The sequence below is a fragment of the Salarias fasciatus genome, chromosome 18, assembly GCF_902148845.1.
Source record: "Salarias fasciatus chromosome 18, fSalaFa1.1, whole genome shotgun sequence".
NCBI lineage: Eukaryota > Metazoa > Chordata > Actinopteri > Blenniiformes > Blenniidae > Salarias > Salarias fasciatus.
In genome coordinates, this window is record NC_043762.1 from 22,894,156 (window position 1) to 22,915,606 (window position 21,451).

The following is a 21,451-nucleotide window of genomic DNA, read 5'->3' on the forward strand; positions in this document are numbered from 1 at the left end:
GGCTGTGATGAAGCTGTATTGATTACTCCGGGGTTATTTAGGTCAGAGCAGGAAAACTGGGCTGCAGCCTGAATGGGAGTCAGTCTCTCTCCACTGGATGCTCAAACTGAAGCTCTTTGGACCTGAAGCCAGGTCTTCTTCCTGAAAGTGGACCTGATAGAGAAGACAGTCTGTGGTGAGTAATGCCTGGCTGAGGATTTCTTTTTTTAATTATAATTATTATTTAAAGAAAACAGTGTAATGTTAGTTCCTGTATGTTTATCATTCTTATCAAGTGAATTGATTTTTGAACAATAAAAGATTCCCAGAAATCTCGATTTTTAAGATTGGAGCAGCTCCTTTCTGTTTAAAAGGAAAAGTGGGAGCACAGCAAAACAAATGCCAAATCAAACAAGCAGATGAAAAAGTTTATCTGAAATATACTTCATGACACTTCTTTTAAAAGATCTTAGTTTGGTTGAATGTGTTTATTTCTTTGTGGAGCAGAATTACTAAAACTGATCAAACTTTCCATGATTTTAACATTTGAATGAAAACATCTGAACACTACAGGAAGGAGCTACTTGAATGTTTATACTGGCGTTCCTCATATGAGCAACAGGGGGCAGTAACATCTCACAAGAGACATTTTGATGGAACTATGAAAAGCATTTTTCTACATTCTTCCTTCCTCTGTTGGAATTCTTACTTTAAAGCAAACAGATATCAAGCAAAACGAAAAAATTCCACTTATCACCGGCCAGCAGGGTGGAAATCAGTTCAGGTTCCTTTAGATTCAAGGGATTTGCTTTGTGGCTGTGTGTGGTGAGAACTGTATCTGTCTGAAGAGATTTTCAACTTTCTGATAAATAATCTGCAAAATAAAGCAACAAGGTCTGCTATGGGGGAGACTGGGGGGTCATCAGACCCTCCACTGGCCCGGTGACCCCTCTCCATGGGTTCTTGACCTTTCCTGCCAAACACTCCAAACCGCAGCTGGTGGGTGAAGAGCAGCTGCAGGTGGATGTGCAGGTTCTGTCCTCTCACATGTCCCGCCTCTGGCTCGCCAGGCGGCGGAGGCTGCGGCCGTCCGTGATGTCCGACCGGGAGGAGGACTACCGCTTCCTGCACAGCATGCTGATGGAGAAGAAGCTCCACCTGCTCTTTAAGGTCAGTCTCCCTCATGCTTCAGAGGGGCGGCTGAACTGGGTTTTCACTCTATGTGTCATCATAACCACCATTAATGCAATGATTTACAAACGTCACCTGGTCAGTTTTTTTACTTTTTCGATTTAACTGTGCCAGTTGTATCAAGGTCAGATCATACTTCATCAGATTGCAGTTCAACATGTGCACTAATCCATTCACAGTGATTATATAAGCACCTTTAAATGTGCATTTTTAAGTTATTTCAACCGACTCTGGCTGAAAAGTACTTTACAGCGAGAGATTTTTTTTAAAGACATTTTTAACTGCAGCTGAAGGCAGAAGAGCTTTAATTTGCACACCTCTGTCCGTAGCAGTGGACGTCTTCTGCAGCTGCAGCGACTGTCTCTTCACCCTCTGCATTGCGTCCCCGTCCCAACCCCACAGATCCACGAGCGGCTGAGGCGCTTTGAGAAGCTGGGGCCCGTCCCCGTCCTGCAGGACGCTGCCAGTCTGCTCCCAGACGTGAGTGATCTGTCCTGACTGCATCTGCAGACAAACACTGTGCAGCTTCCTCCGTCTTTTCATCATTTCAGCGCTCTCTCTTTCTTCTGTGAAGTAACTTACGAAAAGTCGCCCGAAAAACTCTGTCACCTCCAGCAGTGACACTGGAAATGAACTTCTTGCAGAAGATGCGGTTTGGTGTCTGCCAAGAGTTCAGTAACTCCAGACAGTGCAGAGCAACAGACTGCTAAAATCATTTTGTGTGTTGTCTAAAGTTTCAGGTTGGAGGAATACAATTAATTTCAGATTTAAGAAGAAGTGACAGATTGCTCCCACTTCCCCTTTGAACCAAGACAACACAAGCAGTCTCCATTTCCTTTGGAGGTGCATCATATCCCCCGGTATGGTGTGTGTGAGCCTTGTCCCCACAGATCCGGGGGAGTAGCGCCACCAGCAGGCCTGTATGGATTACATATATACATGTCATGATGCTTGTACCAGAACTTCGCTGTAAAAATGTGATGGAAAAGTTGCAGTCATGATGAATAAATCAGATTGAAGACACGGATTAATACATGTAACTTATAACGTGATGAACAGAAAACATGACTGAAGTGAATAAAATTGCAGTTTGAAGGATCTGCAGTAAAGGATTATTGATGAACATTGTTTTATTTACTCACATAGTTTGATGTAAACTTCATTTTTGTGTTGACTTCCTCCTTGGAAGATGCACACACCCCAGAGGAGGTCTTTAAACCTCAGCTCACCTCTCCCTGCGCTGTTGCCATGACTGTTTTCCCAAACTGTATTAACTCTCGACCGATATCTGTCAGCTTGATACAGACTGACAGCTGAGATTAGCATTTAATGGGCCTGACATCATTTCAACCTGATGCTTACAAAGCAGCGTCTTCCGTGGCTGTCACCAACCCGTCACTCCTGTGTTTTCATCCGTCCACCTGCTTCCCTTCTTCCATCTTGACTCTTTTCCCGCCTTCATTTCCTGGTCGTATCCCTCTAGTCCCTGGAGCAAAGTGTAAAATAAGCATAATGTTTCTCCACTTCTGTCCTCAGAGGATGTTCTTTAACTCCGTTCTCCAGCCTGCAGTCCTACATCCTCTCTCGTAGCTCTATCTCTCTGCTGTCTCTGTTTGCTCTCCTTCACAGACCCTATACTGTAACTCCTGCCATCTTTCTTTATTGTCTCTTCCCCGCATTGTCTCCGTCTCCTGTCCTTCAGTCTTGAGGCTTCAGATTCGGTCCGACAGCCTCTCTCTGCCTGGCTTAAATCATCAGGATCTCCTGGAAAGGGCCAAACCGTGGCTCTGTTTCCCCTCAGAGAGGCTTCTGTGTGCTCGCAGTGGAAACTAATGACCTCCGTGCTCTCTGTCTCTGGAGCGTTCCTCCACATCTTGAAGCAGTAGAAGTCATTACCGTAATACGCTTGACAGGATCAGGCGGCTGCGCACAGTCAGCCGCTGCCTCTCGGCTTCGCCGCCGACGTTCAAGGCTGCTCTGCTCTCTGTGCCGCCGCAGCCGTCGCCACTCTGGAAGCTGTTTTCCACCAGTGGCGAGAAACACAATCAGGACAGGGAAACCGATAAACAGGGAGGAGGGAGAAGTCCTGATTTGGTCAATCAGAAAATACTGAAGAAGTGATGATGAATAACTCCAAATCTAAGTTGAAATCTTAGTTTTTTGGATTTTTTGGGGGTTCTCCCTGCACATTTCTCCGTCTCTCCGGGCTGCAGTCTTGATCAGACCTGACTCCCTCCATGTTCTCAGTCTATTCCACTAATCGTCTGCCTCCCCGTCTCTTTTCTTCATTTCCAGTTGGCAGAGGAGCTCGTCTACCACGGCTGGACGGATGAGGTCAAGGAGCTATTTGCACTCCTTTCAAAAGCTCATTTTAAGGTGAACACCCCCCCCCACCCCCCACCCCACCCCGCCCCCCAGCCTCCGAAGCCTCTCTGCAACATGTCCCCTAAAAACCCACAACAACCGAACTGACAACGTCGTTTCTCTTGTTTAAAACATCAGCTGGACGAGCAGACAGTCTATAGTGACGATCCGCGCTGCAGCAGCCGCCCTGGACGGCAGCCAGGAGGACCGATTTCTTTTACTGCAGCAAAACCTGTAATTACAGTTTTCTCAAACAGCTTCTGAATCCAGTCGGAAGTTGATTCTCTGCTGGCTTCTGCCCCAGTTTTCCAGTGTAAGAGGATCGATACCAATAAAACCAACCCGCTTGTAAAAAGCGGACTTGCGTGTTCAGCCGTTTTTCTCTCACTGTGGCTTCCATGCAGTCATGGTTCATCTGCGCCGTTCTGAATCTGCCTGGACGTCGAACAGAGCCCACCTAGATGTACACACACTATTACAAGGCTTGTGTTTGATATAATCCTCCCGAATGTGACAAATCAATCCCACTCTGGGTTTTATTTGAGTTGATGCCGTTCTTCTGCCTGAAGGGAGGTGCTGACACCCGTTCAGCACAGCTCCAGTGGAGCTGATCTACTCCTGGGTTCTGTTAATTAGTGAACGCTCAGCGAGAGGCCACTCAGACATGTTTCCTTACTGCAGACCTGCTGACCGAACCTTTTCAGACACACAAACACACACACACACACACACACACACACACACACACACACACACACACACACACACACACACACACACACACGCTCAGTCTCGTATTTCTATCCTTGTGGGGACCTTCCATTGACTCCCATTCATGTCTAGCCCCTAACCCTGACCCTTACCCTAACCCTAACCCACACCACAACAAAGCCTAACCCTAAAGAAATGTTTTTGCACTTTTACTTTTTTCAGTAACAACAACATGGTCAAGAAAACACTGTTTCTCCTACTTAGGACCAGAAAAAGGTCCCCACAAGGCACGTCGTTCCACGTTTTGCTATCCTTGTGGGGACATTTGGCCCCAACAAGGATAGAAATACGAGAACACACACACACACACACACACACACACACACACACACACACACACACACACACACGCACAGCGTATGGTTTTCCAGTGAGCTGTTCTTAACGAGCAGCCGCGGCCAGCAGGTTTGTTTAAACGGCTCTAATGAGCTGTTTGTTCTTGGCGGCGGCGCCGGAGCTCACACATACTCATGAGAGACACTGGCATAATATTCTGTAAATGAATGTTTGGGCTTTTTTTTTTTATGTGTGTGTGAAAGTGTCCAGAGACTCATTGCTCACATGCTGGCAGCCTGTCGCGGGACAAGTGGAGTGATGGACCTCTCGTCTCATTCTTTCATATTCGAAACAAAAATTCCTTCTTTGTTTTGAGGAGATTGAATCATGATTAGAGACTTCTATTCTTTCACAATCTTTGGTTTTCATGTCATCAGAGGAAATGAGAAATGAAGTGAAATCAACTGTTTGGGATTTGAGGGAACTGGATCGATCCTCAGACATGGATCTTCCCCTCAGACTGGTGCGATGTCTGAGCCGGGCCCGGGGGGCCGGCCGGCGGCGGCTGGGCCACAGTGAGCCTCTGATAGGGGGGTCACTTCCAGGCGGTCCACAGACTGGTAGTTAGTCCAAACTAAACTGAGTGTGGCTTGTTGGCGCTGAAGGCCTCTGATCCCAGGACTCAGCTGTTCTCCCAGACTGGTCGGAGTTTGAGGAAAACCTCTCTTTAAAGTCACCCTCAGTTCATAATCCATGGTTGGCCATGTTTTGAGCCAGGATTTATATTTCTAAGGTCAATGACCTTTAAGCTGACCAGCCTGTCTACAGATAACTGGTGAAAGTTGTTCCTCTGCGAGTCTGCGAGCCTTATTTGAATAGTTCTGAGGGGAACATGTTGGCTGAGGCTCAAAGTGTGCAGTGCGGAGGCAGCGCGGAGGCAGCGCGGCGGCAGCGCGGCGGCAGCGCGGCAGTTTGACCTGTTTGGAGCGACAGCTGCCCTTCCACACTTTCAGAAAGAGACATTTCCTCCTAATCTCCTAACCCGTCGCTCAGTCCGTACACCTAATACCAGAATCCACACTGAGATAAATGGATGCTGATCTCAGCCCTCTGTTCACTTCACAGCACTTCCTGTGTGTCCATGATGCCGTTGCTCAGAGAGACTTTGAACCGGTTTTGCCCCCCGTACCCGACGACGCTCTGGACGAAGAGGAGGATTCAGTGAAAATAGTCAGCCTGGTCAAAACCAAAGAACCGCTGGTCAGCATCTGCTCTCCGTCCATCGGAGCTTCTTCACTCTGCTGGACAACCACTTTATTTCTTTCTGACTGGTGCCAGAACAGTAAGACACATGCATTTGTAGGATGAGCAGATGAGTTTAATATCTGACACGTTTTCTCTTCCAGCTTTTTCATTGGCTCTGCTGCTTATCCCACAAATGTTCATTATGAATGTTACTACATATGACTTCCCAGTCATGTCAGAGTTATGGAAGAGAAGCACTTAAACCAACAAAACATACATCATGTGACTTTAGTGTCATGTTTGTCGTCAATAAGAACCTTCAGTCTCCACATCCCACTCCGCTCATCCCATTTATTCACCAATTAAAACCATCTGTTTCTTAAAACATGGAAACTATAAGAAGGAAATATACTGTCTACAGTTGCTACTGTCTCACACACACACACTCACGCACACACGCACGCACTCACCCATGCACGCACGCACACTGAACAGATTTCTCAGTCTGCAGTAAGTAGCTGGTCTACCTGCTCTTCGGGGCAGGACAGCCATGTAACGGGGCAATTAAATGAGTGATTTGTCCAGACACAAGAACTGACACACACACACACAATTCAGTGTAATGAACATGTCCAACATTCCCCCCTTTCCCCCCTCTGGGGAGTAAAGTTATCTCATGGCTCGACCGTTTCTTCAGTTGTCTTTGATCGGAGCTAAATTCTTTAGCGCTTCCAGAATAATGTGCTTCGTTCTGTGAATCATTGTCAGTCACTTATGGAAATTTCCTGGATCAGAAAACACTGGACAAAAACTAATATTTTACTGATTAAAACAAATCATGTTTCTTTATTATCATCATTATTTTTATTATCTGCATGTGGTTTTAGGACTCAGTGGATGTAGTGGGGAATAACAATGAGGCAGACTAATAGTTTATTGGAAAAACACAAGAGATGCCCTCAAATGCAAAGAAAAAAAATTGCATTGAAAATTCCTGAATCCCCGTCAGAATCCAGTCATTGGTTGCTGGGCCTGTGGTCGTGTTTTCCAACAAACCTTAGTGGAATCTGTTGACAGGTTTCTGAGACCCTGACTAAACCAGCGCCGGTGCCAGAGCTTTGGCCCCCGTGGCGGGACAGGCTCAGGCCTGATGTATAAATATGATCTGGAGTAAATATAAGGATGATTTATCTAATGCTGTGTGTGTGTGTGTGTGTATGATGTATGTGTGTGTGTGTGTGTTTGTGAGTGTATGCGTGTGTGTGTGATGCATTAGTGACTGAGCTTCCAAAAGGCACTTTTGGACAAATAATGGCGAGCATACCTCAGTACTGATCGCAGCAGCAGATTGGACGGGGCTGACCTTCCTCTGACACGCCGTCCCTGATGGATCCAGCATGTTCCCGTTCTCCAGACAGCCGGGTTACACCCGAGCACCGCTTGATTGTAGTCAGCTACACAAGATGCACTTTCCATTGCGATTTGCTCCACATCAGTAACATCTGTTGAAAATAACGCTGATTTGGGTAACCTTTTCCAGCGCTCCGTGTTACATGAAGGACTAACATCCCGGGAATGAAGGCGCTCAGAGAGAAGCTCGTCTGGGCCGCGATCAAAACAACGCGTCGTTTCTCGCCTCCGTCGTTTGACCTCTGTGCCTTTCTGCATGTGTCCGCATCCTGCAGGGGGCGACGATAAAGAAGGACAAGTCCAGCGGGGCGATCGTTGTGGCGCGGATCATGAGAGGAGGGCCGGCCGATAAGAGCGGTAAAAGCTGATCACCTCTGCACGATGCACCCAGACGTTAGAGAACCGGAGCCGGAGCACTGACGAAAGCTTTCCGTGTGTTCATCCAAACCCGGGAAGGCCTCATCCATGAAGGAGATGAGCTGAAAGAAGTGAACGGCGTCTCCGTGGAACACCGGAAACCGAAGGAAATCCTTCCTCTGCTGGTTCGTCTCACTGCTGTTCAGCTCCATCGTCTTAATGGGAAAAGGCTTTATGCTTTAGATTGCTGTGAAATCCCATCAAAACACTAAAAAATCAACAAAATATCATTTTCTTAAACTCATGTTTCAAATCCTTCACCATATCCATCACGGGTTTATAATATATTACCTGATCAGCATTCAAAGAATGTTTCTTTCAGGCGTTTTCCTGCAGTGGAATAATCATTACCTGAAAGACGAGCCGCAGTGAAGCCAGTGAAAATGATCAAAATGCCATTAAAGTAACTCCCAGGTGATCGCTCATGGCTTGCTGTTGTTTTGATATACACGAGCGTGTAGAACAGGAAAAAACAGTTTGATTTTCCCCTGTGTGTGTCCTTTTGGAGATAATTGGAAAGGAATTAGCCGTTAGCTGTGGTTTTTTTAGGGACTGTGAGGAGTTTAAAGAAATATTAAATCCCAGGATTTTTTCTCTGCTGATTCGCTCGTTGATTCCCTCACACTTTGTAGTTTCATCATATTTAAATTCAGAAGATAGCTCGGTTTATCCCACTGTACAAAATGTGGGATGGTGGGAAACAGGGCAGAGTTAACAGAGGTGAAAAGGTGACGGATTGATAATAATTATGATTCAGGAGGTTTTTAATTAACTAATTAATAGCTGTGAAAGGAAAGTAGTGAACCGCGCAGCCCTTTTCAATGAGGAGCAAAAATCTACCCACAAACAAAAAGGTCAAACAGAGAATGTAATGGATTCAGTTCAATAAAGATCAGCTTCCAGCCGACTAAATCCAGCAGGCAGAGCAAACAAGCACAACCAAACTGGTGCAGTCTCATTACCACAAGACCATTTTCTGTGTCATCTCTTGGCTTCAGTCGCTCTCTGATGAACTGAAAAACCCTCAGTGGCCTCAGAGCCATTCAGCCCATCGACGGAAAAGAAAAAAAAGAGAGAGATTTGCTGTTTGATTCATTTCTGGTGGGCTTCTTGAGTTACAGCATCTTTTCAATCATGTTTCTTTTCTCGTTATTTCTGTGCAGGCTCGTTCTGAGGGGGAAATTAAATTCAAAATAGTTCCTGCGTTCTCCCAGGAGGAAGCGTCTTCCCTGGAGAAACAGGTACAGTGAAAAGTGTCCTCTGCAGACATCAACACGTCTTTGACCCGGTTTCAGGATTCGGTGTGGCTTCAGAGACCGTCGCCCGCCTGCCTTCAGTATGAATGAGATGAACTCGCTGCTATGTTGTGTGTTCAGTTGTGTGTTTTGTGCTTTTTCCACGGCGCCGTCCTCGTCGAGTCACTTCAGGTCGGACCACAGCGACAAACAGCCACTCACTGAACTCCAGCTCGCAGCTTTTCCCGTTTATCCGCTGGATTGCTGTTGGGTTTAGCATTAGCAGTGATGTGTTCACCTTGCATGGAGGACTTCCAGACGGTTTTTTTTGGTTTGGAGGGAATCGGACGCCATCGAAGCGGACCCCGGGAGGATGTCTGGGCTGGAAACTGTTAGCGCAGGGAGCATTTGCTACGGATTAAGACAAATTGATTTCAGTGATTGTGGTCATTTCTCAAAAATGACACCGACACATGCGAAGAAGCCCCAGACGGAGGTGTGCCAGGACACAGCCGTTCACGAGGCTGCAGTGGAAAAATAAAAAAAGATGTGCATTTTTCCCCGATCGTCCGCTTTCTGTCTCAAAGCTGCTACAGAATTCAGCGGGTTTCCTTCCCCAGCTGTTTGTGCGGACCCTGTTCGATTACGACCCGCTGGACGACCCCGCCATTCCCTGCAAGGACGCCGCCGTGGCCTTTCAGAGGGGAGACGTCCTGGAGGTGGTCAGCATGGAGGACGACACCTGGTGGCAGGCCCGGCGCCTCGGGGACGGGGACGGGGACGGCCGCGCCGGACTCATCCCCTCCCGGCAGCTGCATGAAAGGTGGGCCCGTTCACCCGTTCACCCGTTCACGCCTCGGCCTGTCACGGTCCGTCCCGAGCGGTCCCGCTCTGACCGGTCTCTCCTGGTTCCTGCAGGAGAGTCGCTCTGCGCCGGCCGGCCGCCCTGTTCAAGCCTCGGAGGGCCAAACCGCCAGGTGAGCGGCCAGCGCCGCCCGTAAACCCTCAGCAGCTGAGGAGCATTAAACACTTTCCAGTAAACACACCGCAGGGCCCTTTAGTGTCAAGCTGAGGGGTGAAAGGTCAAGCCTGAAGGTCACCTCCAAGTTCAAGGTCATGGGTGAGCCTGGCCGCTTCCACCAGGGCTAACGTCTCTCGTTTTCTCCACATGCCCCACAGATGAAAAGGAAAAAGCTGTCGGTAAGTCTCTGGTTTCCAAAACTCACCGTCAGTCTTTCACATCTCTGTAGGTTCAGTTTTTGGCTTCGGTTTCATGAGAGTTAAAAAATATACAGAATATGTTCGTGTTCCTCTGTTCTAGCCACGGGTTTGTAACAGACGAAGCAGCCTGTGCTCAAGTTTTCAACGTGCAAGAGGAAGTTATGCGTTTTATTCTGAATAAACCATTATTACAATTTCAAATTTGTAATATTTGTAATTTGTCATATGGAATATCCAGCATGTCATTTCTCTGAGGTTTTCACTCGTCTCTGCTCTTCCTGCTTCACCTCCAGCCACAGAAGATGCAGACTACAGAGCCATAACCGGGATCCACGTCGGTGAGAAGTTTGACTCTGACACCAGATCAGTATCAGATGATTTAACTCTGCTGAACACGACCGCTCGCGACACGAGTTTAGAAACACCAATAGGCCCAGTCCTCAAGCCTTGTGCTGCATTTCCTGTACAGACAGTTGAATCAGCGCTGTGGTTTGACGGTTCAGCCTCGGGGATCAGAGCTGCGGTTTGATTCCTCGGGGTCACAGGCTGGACGTGATGGACTGGAGCTCGTCTGCATGCTGGGATGTTTGCAGGGAGGCGTTAGTTTAAACGAGGTAAAAACAACCCCTGCACTCGTACGGGACAGGGTAATTACCAATGCTGCTTTTTATCATTTCTGAGAGTCACATGTGTTTAATAACATCTCCGTCCAAGCTCCACCTGAGGACGAGGTCTGGCTTTTGTGTTTCCCGGTTTTCTGGCATGTTTGGTTCTCCGGCTGCATGTCGAGCAATCAGAGAGGATGAGGACAGAAGAGAAAGGATGCAGAATCTGACAGGTTTTCATTTTCTGAGAATTGCTGTGATTAACTGTGTTTCCCTTTAAATCAGTGGTTTGACATTTTGGGACATTCTTCAGTCTGCGTGGTGTAAACAGTGAAGGAAGGGCGGAAAGGAATTGAACTCAGACGAGCTGGTTGCTGATGTTCGGGGTTGTTTCAGAGGCCACTCAGGAGTCAGGTTTGTGGCAATACTTCCTGTGTGTTTGTGGTTACACAGTTCAACGTTTTCAACCATTTTCAATGAAACTGTGTCATTTTAAATGACAGAAATCCCAAAGTCATGCAAATTGAGGGTTTCAGTGAATTTGTCACATTTCACCTGCTTCTGGTTCAAAAACTTTTTCAGGATGCTTCTTCAGAAGTCGATTAGCTTCATTTTTTTAAAAATCAACACAGTATCTCAAAGGAAATACTGAGCAGCGCACACGGACTGCAGTGATAACAGAACGGATTGCTCTGATCAAATGTCGCAGTGACCCATTCCCTCACCTTTATTAGCCATTTCTCAAGAACACTTTCATTTTTCTCCAAGCATCAGGATGGCTGGACGCTGGTGGACACAGGTGGAGGTCACTCTGACGTCCTCTGCAGTTCAGGTCCAAAGTCTCGGTTTCCCTGGTCTTCTAATGTTGATCGGCAGTGATTGGTGGCTTCAGCGGCAGAGAGCGTCATCCTCCAGTCCTCAGGTTCCTCAATCCACAGTTAAAAACTACTAACTTTTAGATGCCTCTTAGTTTTTAATCCTTTAACATATTTAAAGATGTTGCCTGTATCTTTTCTAGCAAATCCTGTAAAAATCCTATAAAATCCTGTGAAGACATCATGGTATCTCGTTCTGGTAGTGGCTGCAAAATTAAAACTCAAAATCAGTGGTTTTTGTGTTTAGATATCTGTAAAACTTTCCAGAGAGAAGCCATCATTTGTCTCAGGGAGTGCACTGAGGGATTTAAAGAGAAAAGGCGTGTTTCAGCGTAAATCTCCCGTCAGCGTCTTCATGCAGGGAGCTCAGCAGGTCAACACCATCATCTCATCTCTGTCCTTTCATCTTTACTTCCCAGTCAAAAGAAATATCTTGAAGTGTTTCCAAAGCGTTATGGCTGCAGCATTTTCCATGGCGAAGGCCAACTCTGCTGCCAGGATTACTTAAGACTGACAGTGACAAGAAGTTTTCCTCTGGACGTCGGTGGAGTCTGAGAGAATCGCATCTCTGCTCTGCTGCGCAGCGCCGGCTTCATTGGGAGAGCGAGCCGCTCACGTGTCTGAGCGAACCCGCCGCTTTAATCTCGTGTAAACAAACGTTTGGGAGCTGCGCTCCGTCGTAGCTCCAGTCTCCAGTGAGGCCTGCAGAGGAAATGGAGGGATGTGCTTACAGAGTGAAATTACGGCTGACGTCAAGCAGAGCGGCGGTTAGCATCATGAAGGAGGAGGGAGGCTGCCAGGCCGGCCAGACCGCAGCTCCGCTCAGCCCGGGTCTCCGGCCTGAGCCAGGGCGTTCGGTGGTGCTGCTGACGTGCTGCGGCGTTTCTCGTCTTGTTGCTCCACAAAACAAGACTTCCGTCTATTTAGTCCAGTCAGAGCGAGGCGCAGGGCGGATCGGGCTCAGTCGATGAGCGAATCGTGGAGGTAAATAAATCTTGAATGAATCAGGCGTCACAAACCTCGAGGTGTTTATTAAAATGTGAACATAAGCAAAAATCTGAATTAATAAAAAGGAATAAATAAAATTTAACCAACTGGGATCAATATTTGTGAGATTTAGGTCGTCTGCATCAAGAGAACAAGAGAATATCCCCTTTTCATTTCTACCCAGTCTGGTTTAAGTCTAAAGTACAATATGTGACCCACGGTGGTCTAACAGGAGGGGGGCTGCATTGCATATGAAAACACATGCACGCGCACACACACACACACACACACACACACAATGTATTTACTACGATCTGGACCACAGTCGGTTGTGGGTGTTCAAAGAACGATAGTTTACGATTGTAGAAGAAAACATCTTGCAGAAAGAATCCAGCAGCGAGAAAACATATTCAAACATATTTATGAGGTTTTGTGAAGACAGATTAAACTGATCGGAGAAACAGACCGGCATTTCACAGCGGGCCTTCTTCCACCTCAGTTCTTCATAGAATAATCATGACCATTGTTTGAACTGAGTGTGTGAGTAAAAGACTGTTACCTGTCAGGAGACATTACACACTGTAGGAGTACACACACACACACACACACACACACACACTTGGTATTAGTGGTGTGTGAGTTTACAGTTTCGAGTAGTCTCACACTCAGTGGTGAGATTTGCAGCCTTGCCTGATGGCAGTGTTCCAGTTCGATCTGAAAACCCCATCAGGCCATCTGAACTGGCTCTGGAGCAGGTTCAGTGTTTTCATTTGGCCTCCTGGACTCTGGGAACAGCTGGAGGAGAACCGGGGATTAAGGTCTTTGTTTCTGTTATGATCAATTTTTTCATGAAGACACATGAGCTGATGAGAGGCTTCATCGCCTTCAGGCTTTATCGGTTCCGACGGTTTCACTCACGGTAGCAATGGATCTTTGACTCTCAACCAGCCAGTGACAGAGATTCAGCTTTTACCAGCTGCTTTAATGATATAGCTTGATGAACATTGAGCTGGATGACAGAGGATTTCCTCTTTATGACCCCTCCATCGCCTCTCTGCTGCTGGAAAAGGACAACTGCTCCTTAGCGTTCTGGGGAGCCCAGAGGTTCTCGCCGCTGCCTCTTGTCCTTGTTGAACAACTGATTCTTTCATGGCTGCACATCGGTGCAGACACTGATGAAGTGCCGTATTTGCAGAGTTTGCAGACATCCCCCACATCCAGTGTGAATCAGAAGCATCGCTGCGAACTCAGTGACAGACGGTTCCCGTGTCTCTTTTCCAGCCGGGTTAAGGAGGAGTTTCCGGCTGGGCAGGAAGAGCAGCCTGGCCAGAGAAGCCGCTCGGTCGCGGAGGTGGAGCGCCGGGGTCCACGGGGCCATGTGTCCACCGACCTACGTGGAAGTGATCCCTCATCCCAGAGAGCCTCGGGACAGGCGGCGCCTGGTCGTCTTGGTCGGTACGTTCAGGCTGGAGATGCAGGCTCTCTGCTGCTGTGCAGGAAGTTCCTACGGTTGTTGTAAAATCCACAACTTCAAGCTTTCTGTTTCATATTATCTCACTGCTGTTTTCTTAAACCTAAATGTATGCTCCGCTGATCCCTCTCAGTTCAGAAAGCTCTGCAGTGTTGAAAGACAAAGTAATGCATTGATGAAGACTTATACGTTACTCTGCAGTCAAGAACAATCTTTTCCCATCAGAACCACGTAAACACAGTCAGAAAGCTCCGGCTCAGAGCGGATCATGTTCTCTTCAGTTACCCAGCAGCCACCCCCATTCACTCCTCCCAGCAGGCCTGCTCTGCTCCTGAGCTATCTCTCCCCGAGGAATCAAACCCTGAGCCCGGCTGAAGGTCGACTTCACGTCGTACTACGATACGACTGCAGGTCATCTGTGACCCAGGGAAGCATGGGAGAGACGAGGAGGAGGAGGAGGAGGAGGAGGAGGAGGAAGGTGAAAAATGCTGCCAGCAGGGTGCAAGAGAAACAAGGGAGACAAATTAAAGATAAATGAGAGAAAGACAGCAGCTGATTGTGAACAGAGCTCCTCCATCATCAGACTGGAACAGCAAGACAGCCTGGGTTTAGGTCCAGACCCCTTTAATTGAGCTGGAGCTCATCCTGACTCTGGATTACGTTTTACTGTCTGCTGCGAAGGCTCTTCACTGACCGGAGGTCACCATCAGGAGTATAGACGGGAAAGCCGAAACCTGATCACCAGCAGCTGGATCAGGCTGGACCAGGTTTTCACTCCGTACTCTCTTCAAATGAGGCCGTAGACCTTTATGCCCCACCGAGCTGGAGAAAGCGACGGCCAGCCTGCAGACGGTGTTCGTCTTTAAGAGGAGAGCGTTGACGATGCTCCTCGGTCGTCCTGCAGAGCAGCTGTGAAACACATCGGCAGGAGGAGCGAGAGTCCATAAACCCCGTATTTTGTAATGTATCAAGCTCAGTGATGGAAAAGGCAGGTATGTCAGGAATCCCACGTTCAGACGGCTCTGCTTTAGTCTGACGCAATCTGGAGCTGCAGACACAAAATCCCAGATGCTGAAGTGTGTGTGTGTGTGTGTGTGTGTGTGTGTGTGTGTGTGTGTGTGTGTGTGTGTGTGTGTGTCTCTGTGTGTGTGTGTGTGTGCGTGTGCTTGAGCATCCTACACTGTGAAGACACTGACACTGTGGCCAGCAGTGTGTTTTCCAGAGGGCAGGCTGGCATCAAACCATGGATGCGGAGACAGACGGCTGCTCTGAGAGTCGCTTTCAGGGTGGAATCCGAATGAAACCGGATCTCCGTCCGTCTGCCGTTCCCTCGCTCTGCTCCTGTGATGATGAAGACAGATGTGTGGTCCTGTGTCGGGCTCGTCTCGAGGAAGACGTGAGTCCGTCCCGATAGTGGGAAGAACCCCGTCACAGAGCGGTGTTTGATCTGCGCCTGCAGGGCCCGGCGGCGTCGGCGTGAGCGAGCTGAAGAGGAGGCTGCTGGTCTCCGACCCCGACCGCTACGGCGTCGCCGTGCCGTGTAAGACAGACGTCCTGAACGGTTCGCGTCCCACACGGTCGGGCGTCGTCTCAGCCTGCCGTCCTCTGTCCTTCCAGACACCACGCGTGAGAGGAGGAGGCATGAAAGCGAGGGCGTGGATTACCACTTCCTGTCAGTTCACTCGTTCGAGGAGCACATCCTGAACCAGAGGTAACGAGAAAGCAGGACTCCCCCTGGGTCAAACCGCTCCACCCGTCCCTCTCCCCTCCGCCTGCCGCCTGGCCATTCGAACACCGTCTCTTCCCGTCCCTGCTGATTTCTGCCTCCAGGTTTATAGAATACGGGACGTATAGAGGTCATTACTATGGGACAAGTCTGGACTCTGTGCAGCGAGTGATGGCTGAGGACAAGGTCTGCCTGCTGGACGTGCATCCCAGCGTAAGCAGCGCGCCGCCGCAGCAAGTCTCCACCTTCACGTTACACATGAAATAATTCACCCGTCCTCGCAGAAGCAACCAGCCGGACGCTTCAGCCGGGGCACGCAAATGTGAACTTTCATTTTCCATCACACAGGATTATTTTTAAGCAGCACAGTGTGATTAAGTGCGTCCCGTGTGTTACTCACTATGAAACTTATCTCCAGCGAGGCGCCGGGTCTCCTGCGAGGCCAGAGACTCCGTCAGACGCAGCTGACGGAGTCTGCACGCAGACCGCACCGTCTGCAGCACCGCCAGCCTCAAAACGTCTTTGGACAACGTACAAATTAAGATTTTTTGCAAACAAGCAGGGATTTGTGAGTTTATGTGTATTTGGAGAAACACACACACAAACCTCTGGGCGCTTAAGGTCAGCGCACATTTCTGAAAAGCGGTATGAAATTTAGATAAATAAAGAATCCGGATACATTTCCAGTGCAGACAGTCGATCTGCTGCGCATAACGAGTCAGTGAGTGGCAGAGCTGGAGCCTGGCTTGACTTCAGCCTGTTTCATGTACTGACCGCTGTGCAGCCGCACACAGCCGCCCGCCCTGCCATCATGGTCCCTGAAGCACTTCAGAAATCTTCTCTCAAGTCTTTTTTTTACTGAGTCACAGCACCGATCCTGCAAAGCAGCACAAATAAATCCACATGAGGGTTTTCTCTCTTTCTGACACCTCAGAAGACTCTGCATGGCAAATTGATAAAATCACAGCCCTGTGGAGTTAGGAGCAAATCAGCTTTCACACTTTGCTGAACTTTGTATGTTTTTGTTGGAGTCGAACTTTCTGCTCCCAAAATGAAAGGAGGGCCGTTTATGGAGCGCTTTGCAGACAGCATGAAGGCCAAGTCGAACAGAGCAGATGGATTAACATGCAACATTTAAACTCATGCAAGGTTTTCCACTTTCCACTTCACCACCGTTAAATTCAGACCATGCACAAGAAGAAGAACAACTGTGACCTTTCAATATTTATGTGAAAGATGATAAAGTTTTATTTATTTTATCAGACCTTCTTCACTTTTTCTTTTTCTTTTTTCGCGCCTGTCTCCCAGAACTTAAAACATGTCTACTCCGCTGAATTCAAACCGTTCGTGGTGTTCGTCAAGCCGCCGCGCATCGAGGAGCTGCGCCTCACCAGAAGAAGAGCGAAGTTTGTCTGCGACGATGAAGAATCCAGCCCGGTCAGGATCTTCTCAGTAAGACAGACGGGAAAATAGAACTTTCAGCTCAGTCGCTCCAGGTGCCTGGGTGAAAACAGGTGCTTGTTCCCTGTCTTGTAACATGCTGGACCTGCCCTCCGTATTCACCCTCGCCCCTCACCCCTCACCCCCGCAGAAGGAAGCCCTCGCTCCATCACCCCGCACATGCTCCACCCTGTGATTCGCATTTAGGAGACGTTTAAGAGGCGGGAGAGTTCCAGGACTCCGTGGGTGGCTTCTCCTGCCGTCACAGCCGATCAGAACATGTTTCCAGCAGAATAGGGACTATGAGGGATTCGCTGAACGACGGAGATTCACTTGTTATATTCCACTGCATGTGTTCACTGCAAAACCGCAACACACTCTACTGGTGCTGTGTGTTTTCAGAAAGATGCTAAACAACTTTCCTGACGTACATCTGGCTCCAGCGCTGACCCCGGCCACTCGGGGCGCCCTTATTAAACCAGGAGGTCAGGCAGCTGTGTGGCCGCCCGGCACAGCTGGAGAGAGAAAGGCCCTTTATGGTTTAAAGTGTTGGTCAAGTCTTCTCATCCTACAGGATCCGTAGAACACACCAACACTTTTGCAACCATCAAATCATGAATACAGCTGAAAACAGGACGAGTCACTAGGCACGAGGCACTAATCTGGCTTCACGCCTCACAACGAGTCTTTCATGCTGCTGCTCTGCTCCTCAGGACGAGGACTTCGAGGACATGATCGACGAGGCGGAGACCATGGAGAGCCAGTTCGGCCAGCTGTTTGAGAAAGTGATCGTCAACGGCGACGTCGCCACGGCCTTCCGAGAGCTGAGGGCGGAGCTTGAGGGCCTCGAGGACGCAGCAGTGCAGTGGCTTCCCGCCCAGTGGATTTGTCCTTCGCCAACCGCGGCGCGAAGAAGTTGTGGTCATTTGATTGGCTGGATCTGAACCGACGGCGAGATTACTGGCAGATGGAGTGGAAGCCGGTCATTTAATCTCCCATCTCACCTTATCCGTGCGTCAACATAGTTTGTATTTTTAGGTTGAAATATAAAAATAAAATCCTCAACATTCAGTTTCTGTAATATTTTAAATAGTTTTCCACGTGTAAACAAGAGACACACTAAAGTTTTCCACAGTGCTCCTCAGTGTGTAATCAATTAGGCAGTCTCTCTCTCTCTCTCTCTCTCTCTCTCCATCTCTCTCTCTCTCTAGATCCAGGGTTTCTGTTGGCATTTGGCTGAAATAGCTGCAGCTTGCTGGATGATGAAGGAAGTGAAAACAGAGAGAAGGAAACAGTCCAGGCTTGTGGCTGAGTGTAATCCTTCCCTGCCAAGTCGCAAACATCAGCATGTAATTATTCTGACAGCTGCTGCACTTCAATTAGCCGTAATGTACACCAGAGAAATATTATTAGTAGCAGTCTGGAAGACATTCTGCCAGCAGGACTCTGTAGAAGTCGGGACACAAACACGATAACAATCAGCGGAGATGCCGCTAATGGAAACCCAGCGTCTGACTGTACATCTGGAGACATGCAAAAGACCATGGATAATACATGCAGGTGACTTTTAGGACTTGCAGTCATCTTTATTGCAAAAACTAATTGCAAAACCATGTTTCTTTGTTTCCAAAGCCACACAGAGTCATTGGAATATAAGTGGCAGAAAGTCTCCATTAGCAGCACTCCATTAACCCAGGCTCACGTCTGAAAGCTGCAGCTGCTGGCCGAGTGCAGATTCCTCCTGATTCCATCGCACGAGCCACATTCCTCCACATGCACAGGGTTTCCCGCTGCGCTGGACGGGCTGTGGAGGAGTGTCAATGTGTCGCAGCAGCAGCCTGATGTGGGGAGAGAGTGATGGTTTGGAGGGACGAGGGCCCTGCAGACTCAGAGAAGTTGTGATGCATGAAGGCGTTCTGTGGACGGCAGCGGGCCGGACGGCAGAGGTGACGGTTAGAATCCTGCAGAGCTTCCTGCGGTCCAGCACAAGGTGTAGTGACAGCGCCGGGTCTGGAGCCCGAGCCCAGCCGAAGCACGGCAGCGTAACTTCACCCCGCCGGTGAGAGTCTGCAGGCGCCCTGTGAGATCATAACGACGCCATTAAAGCCGCCGCGGCCGTCCAATGAAACCCAGCGCTTTATGTTCGCTGCAGCTCCCACTTCAAACACCAGAATGTGAACCGGTCTCGGATAATTTGGCCCGATCGTGTAACTGTCTGCTTGAAGAACGTTAAAATAAACACCACTGTTAAACAGAGTGTCTGTTCTGCCTGAGATGCTCGTTACGCCGTAAAGCTGAAGAGTGCGGTGAAACACACGAGAGCGGTGAAACACAAAACTCACAGCAGGAAACAAACGAAGCTTCTGATCCCACTGTGAACTGAACGAGGCATTTATTGATTTGCTTTTCATAAAATCAACACTTTAAGCCTTTGCAGTTCAATGTATGGCAGTGAACTGGGTCCTGAACAGCCCCGGCCGACGCAGAGCGCCTCCAGGCTGGACCCAGAGCCCCTCAGCCTGGAGGACATAGAGCCAACACCAGAACCACGCTGACAGTGAATAAGAAAAATGTCTCTGTGGAAAACAAATGTAGATTAATGGCAGGATCGTCTCTGTCGAAAGAATAAAGATACTGACTGAAAAAGAAAGATCAAACTGTGTTCATGATTAAACATATTTAATGATGCTCAGCTGACACAGTGCCAGTCGTCTCTAAAATTGCCTGACTGATCCCTTCATAAGACTAACAATGTGAAAATTGAAAATGTTAACCAAGCATGTATCTATGCTTGAAGTCAGTATACAGGTAGAAACATTATATGCTAATTATACCATCATACACCATATAACTAACCAAAGCACTCCTATTTCTCCATTCTGAGACTTAAAGAAGTCAGTGAGATCATTTTCATCATCACTGAGTACATCTGTCCTTTTCATGATTTACAATAAAACAAAGCAAAATATGTTCGTAGTAAGTATTGATACTTCAGTACTTTACTTTAACCAGGTGCATGTCGCTAAAGCCAGGGGGCAAATCTGATGGAGTTTAAATTACATTTCAATAATTTCCACTGAGATTTTATTATTTTCTCTTAACCATTGTTAATTTATCAGAAAACATAAAGAGATATGGTACAATGAAATAGCATGATATTTTCATGTTCTTTCTGGTAGTCGTTCAATCATATGACTGAAAGTTCCTTTTGTTCTAACAGTTAGCTTCATGATACATTACTTTTTAATAACTCAAAGACTCATGCTGCGTTGAGATTCAGGAAAGACGTCCAGGTTCTGCAGAGTTGTGGATCTCGGTATGACCGCACTGTTTTCCTCTAAACTGCTGGACGCCTCTGTGTGGGTTTGATTCTTCTTCTTCTGTGGTGCAGGGCGGCCGGCTGTCCGTAAGGCTCCTGGACTCGCTGAGGATTCTTTTGACCCTGTCAGTGGTACATCATAGAATTTCCACAACAAAACACACAATTTATCAAATCTGACCTCTGGACAAGAGTTGGAAAATTAAAAAAGTAGAAACAGTATAAACATTCAATACTTTCAGTAATGTGGTTAAGTAATTCATCAACAACACCTTCCCGGCTGCCGAGTCTTTTCAGCAGCCTGGAGGCTGAGAGCCTGCGAGGCCCGAACGCCCAGACTCAAGTGTGAAACTACACAAACAAAGGAGATATATGTCCTTCCAGTGCGGTTTTTACAGGCCTCCTGCCTGCTGGACGGAGGCGGCGCTCAGTTAACATCAACAGTGGAGCCGGCGAACATCTCACAGAGGGACCGGAGCAAATGGACTGTGCTAGCATGTAGCGCTCTCCGGCCGCCGCCGAGGAATGCGAGGCAGGAATTTACTGTGCCTAGCGGGGACGCTCCTGGCCCATGTGTTTTTCAGCTCGGAAAGCCCTGAAACCCCAGCTCCTCCTCGCTGACGAGCGCCGAGCGGAGCTCTGGGCTCGCTTAAGACGGACAACAAGTGCCGCTTGGACTCAAACCTCATTTTCCGAAGTTTAAACTTAAGCCGGGACGAACGAAAACACATTTTATCACAAGTGTTTGCCTAAAGATTATTAAGTTATGATTGTGCATGGCGAAGTCATCACTGTGTATCCAAACAGTCTTATATAAGAGTGTTTAGACGTCAAGAGGAAAAACATACGTTGGATGACAGCTGAGCCGGAGCGTCGGAGCCTCCGGCTCCCGGCCGGCTCGCTGTCTTCCACATGTCCT

The 21,451-nt window shown here is 48.2% G+C and overlaps 1 protein-coding gene across 1 annotated transcript; it reads left to right on the plus strand.

Moving 5' to 3' along the window:
* The first annotated feature begins 1,074 nt into the window (after window positions 1-1,074).
* On the plus strand, window positions 1,075-18,157 carry LOC115405546 (MAGUK p55 subfamily member 7-like). The gene is made up of 17 exons (XM_030115151.1): window positions 1,075-1,149; window positions 1,573-1,650; window positions 3,466-3,546; window positions 5,707-5,841; window positions 7,512-7,593; window positions 7,693-7,778; window positions 8,817-8,894; window positions 9,509-9,711; window positions 9,807-9,885; window positions 10,002-10,008; window positions 10,409-10,447; window positions 13,858-14,031; window positions 15,507-15,587; window positions 15,665-15,758; window positions 15,878-15,986; window positions 17,082-17,225; window positions 17,927-18,157. Exons 1-17 carry the CDS (start codon window positions 1,075-1,077, stop codon window positions 18,155-18,157), a joined length of 1,776 nt encoding a protein of 591 aa, XP_029971011.1.
* Window positions 18,158-21,451: the final 3,294 nt, after the last annotated feature.

Coding starts and splice junctions, on each gene's coding strand:
- LOC115405546 (XM_030115151.1), top strand. CDS start 1,075: ATGTCCGACCGGGAGGAGGACTACCGCTTCCTGCACAGCATGCTGATG. Junction 5,842..7,511: donor TCAAAACCAAAGAACCGCTG/GTCAGCATCTGC, acceptor CGCATCCTGCAG/GGGGCGACGATAAAGAAGGA. Junction 9,712..9,806: donor TCCCGGCAGCTGCATGAAAG/GTGGGCCCGTTC, acceptor TGGTTCCTGCAG/GAGAGTCGCTCTGCGCCGGC.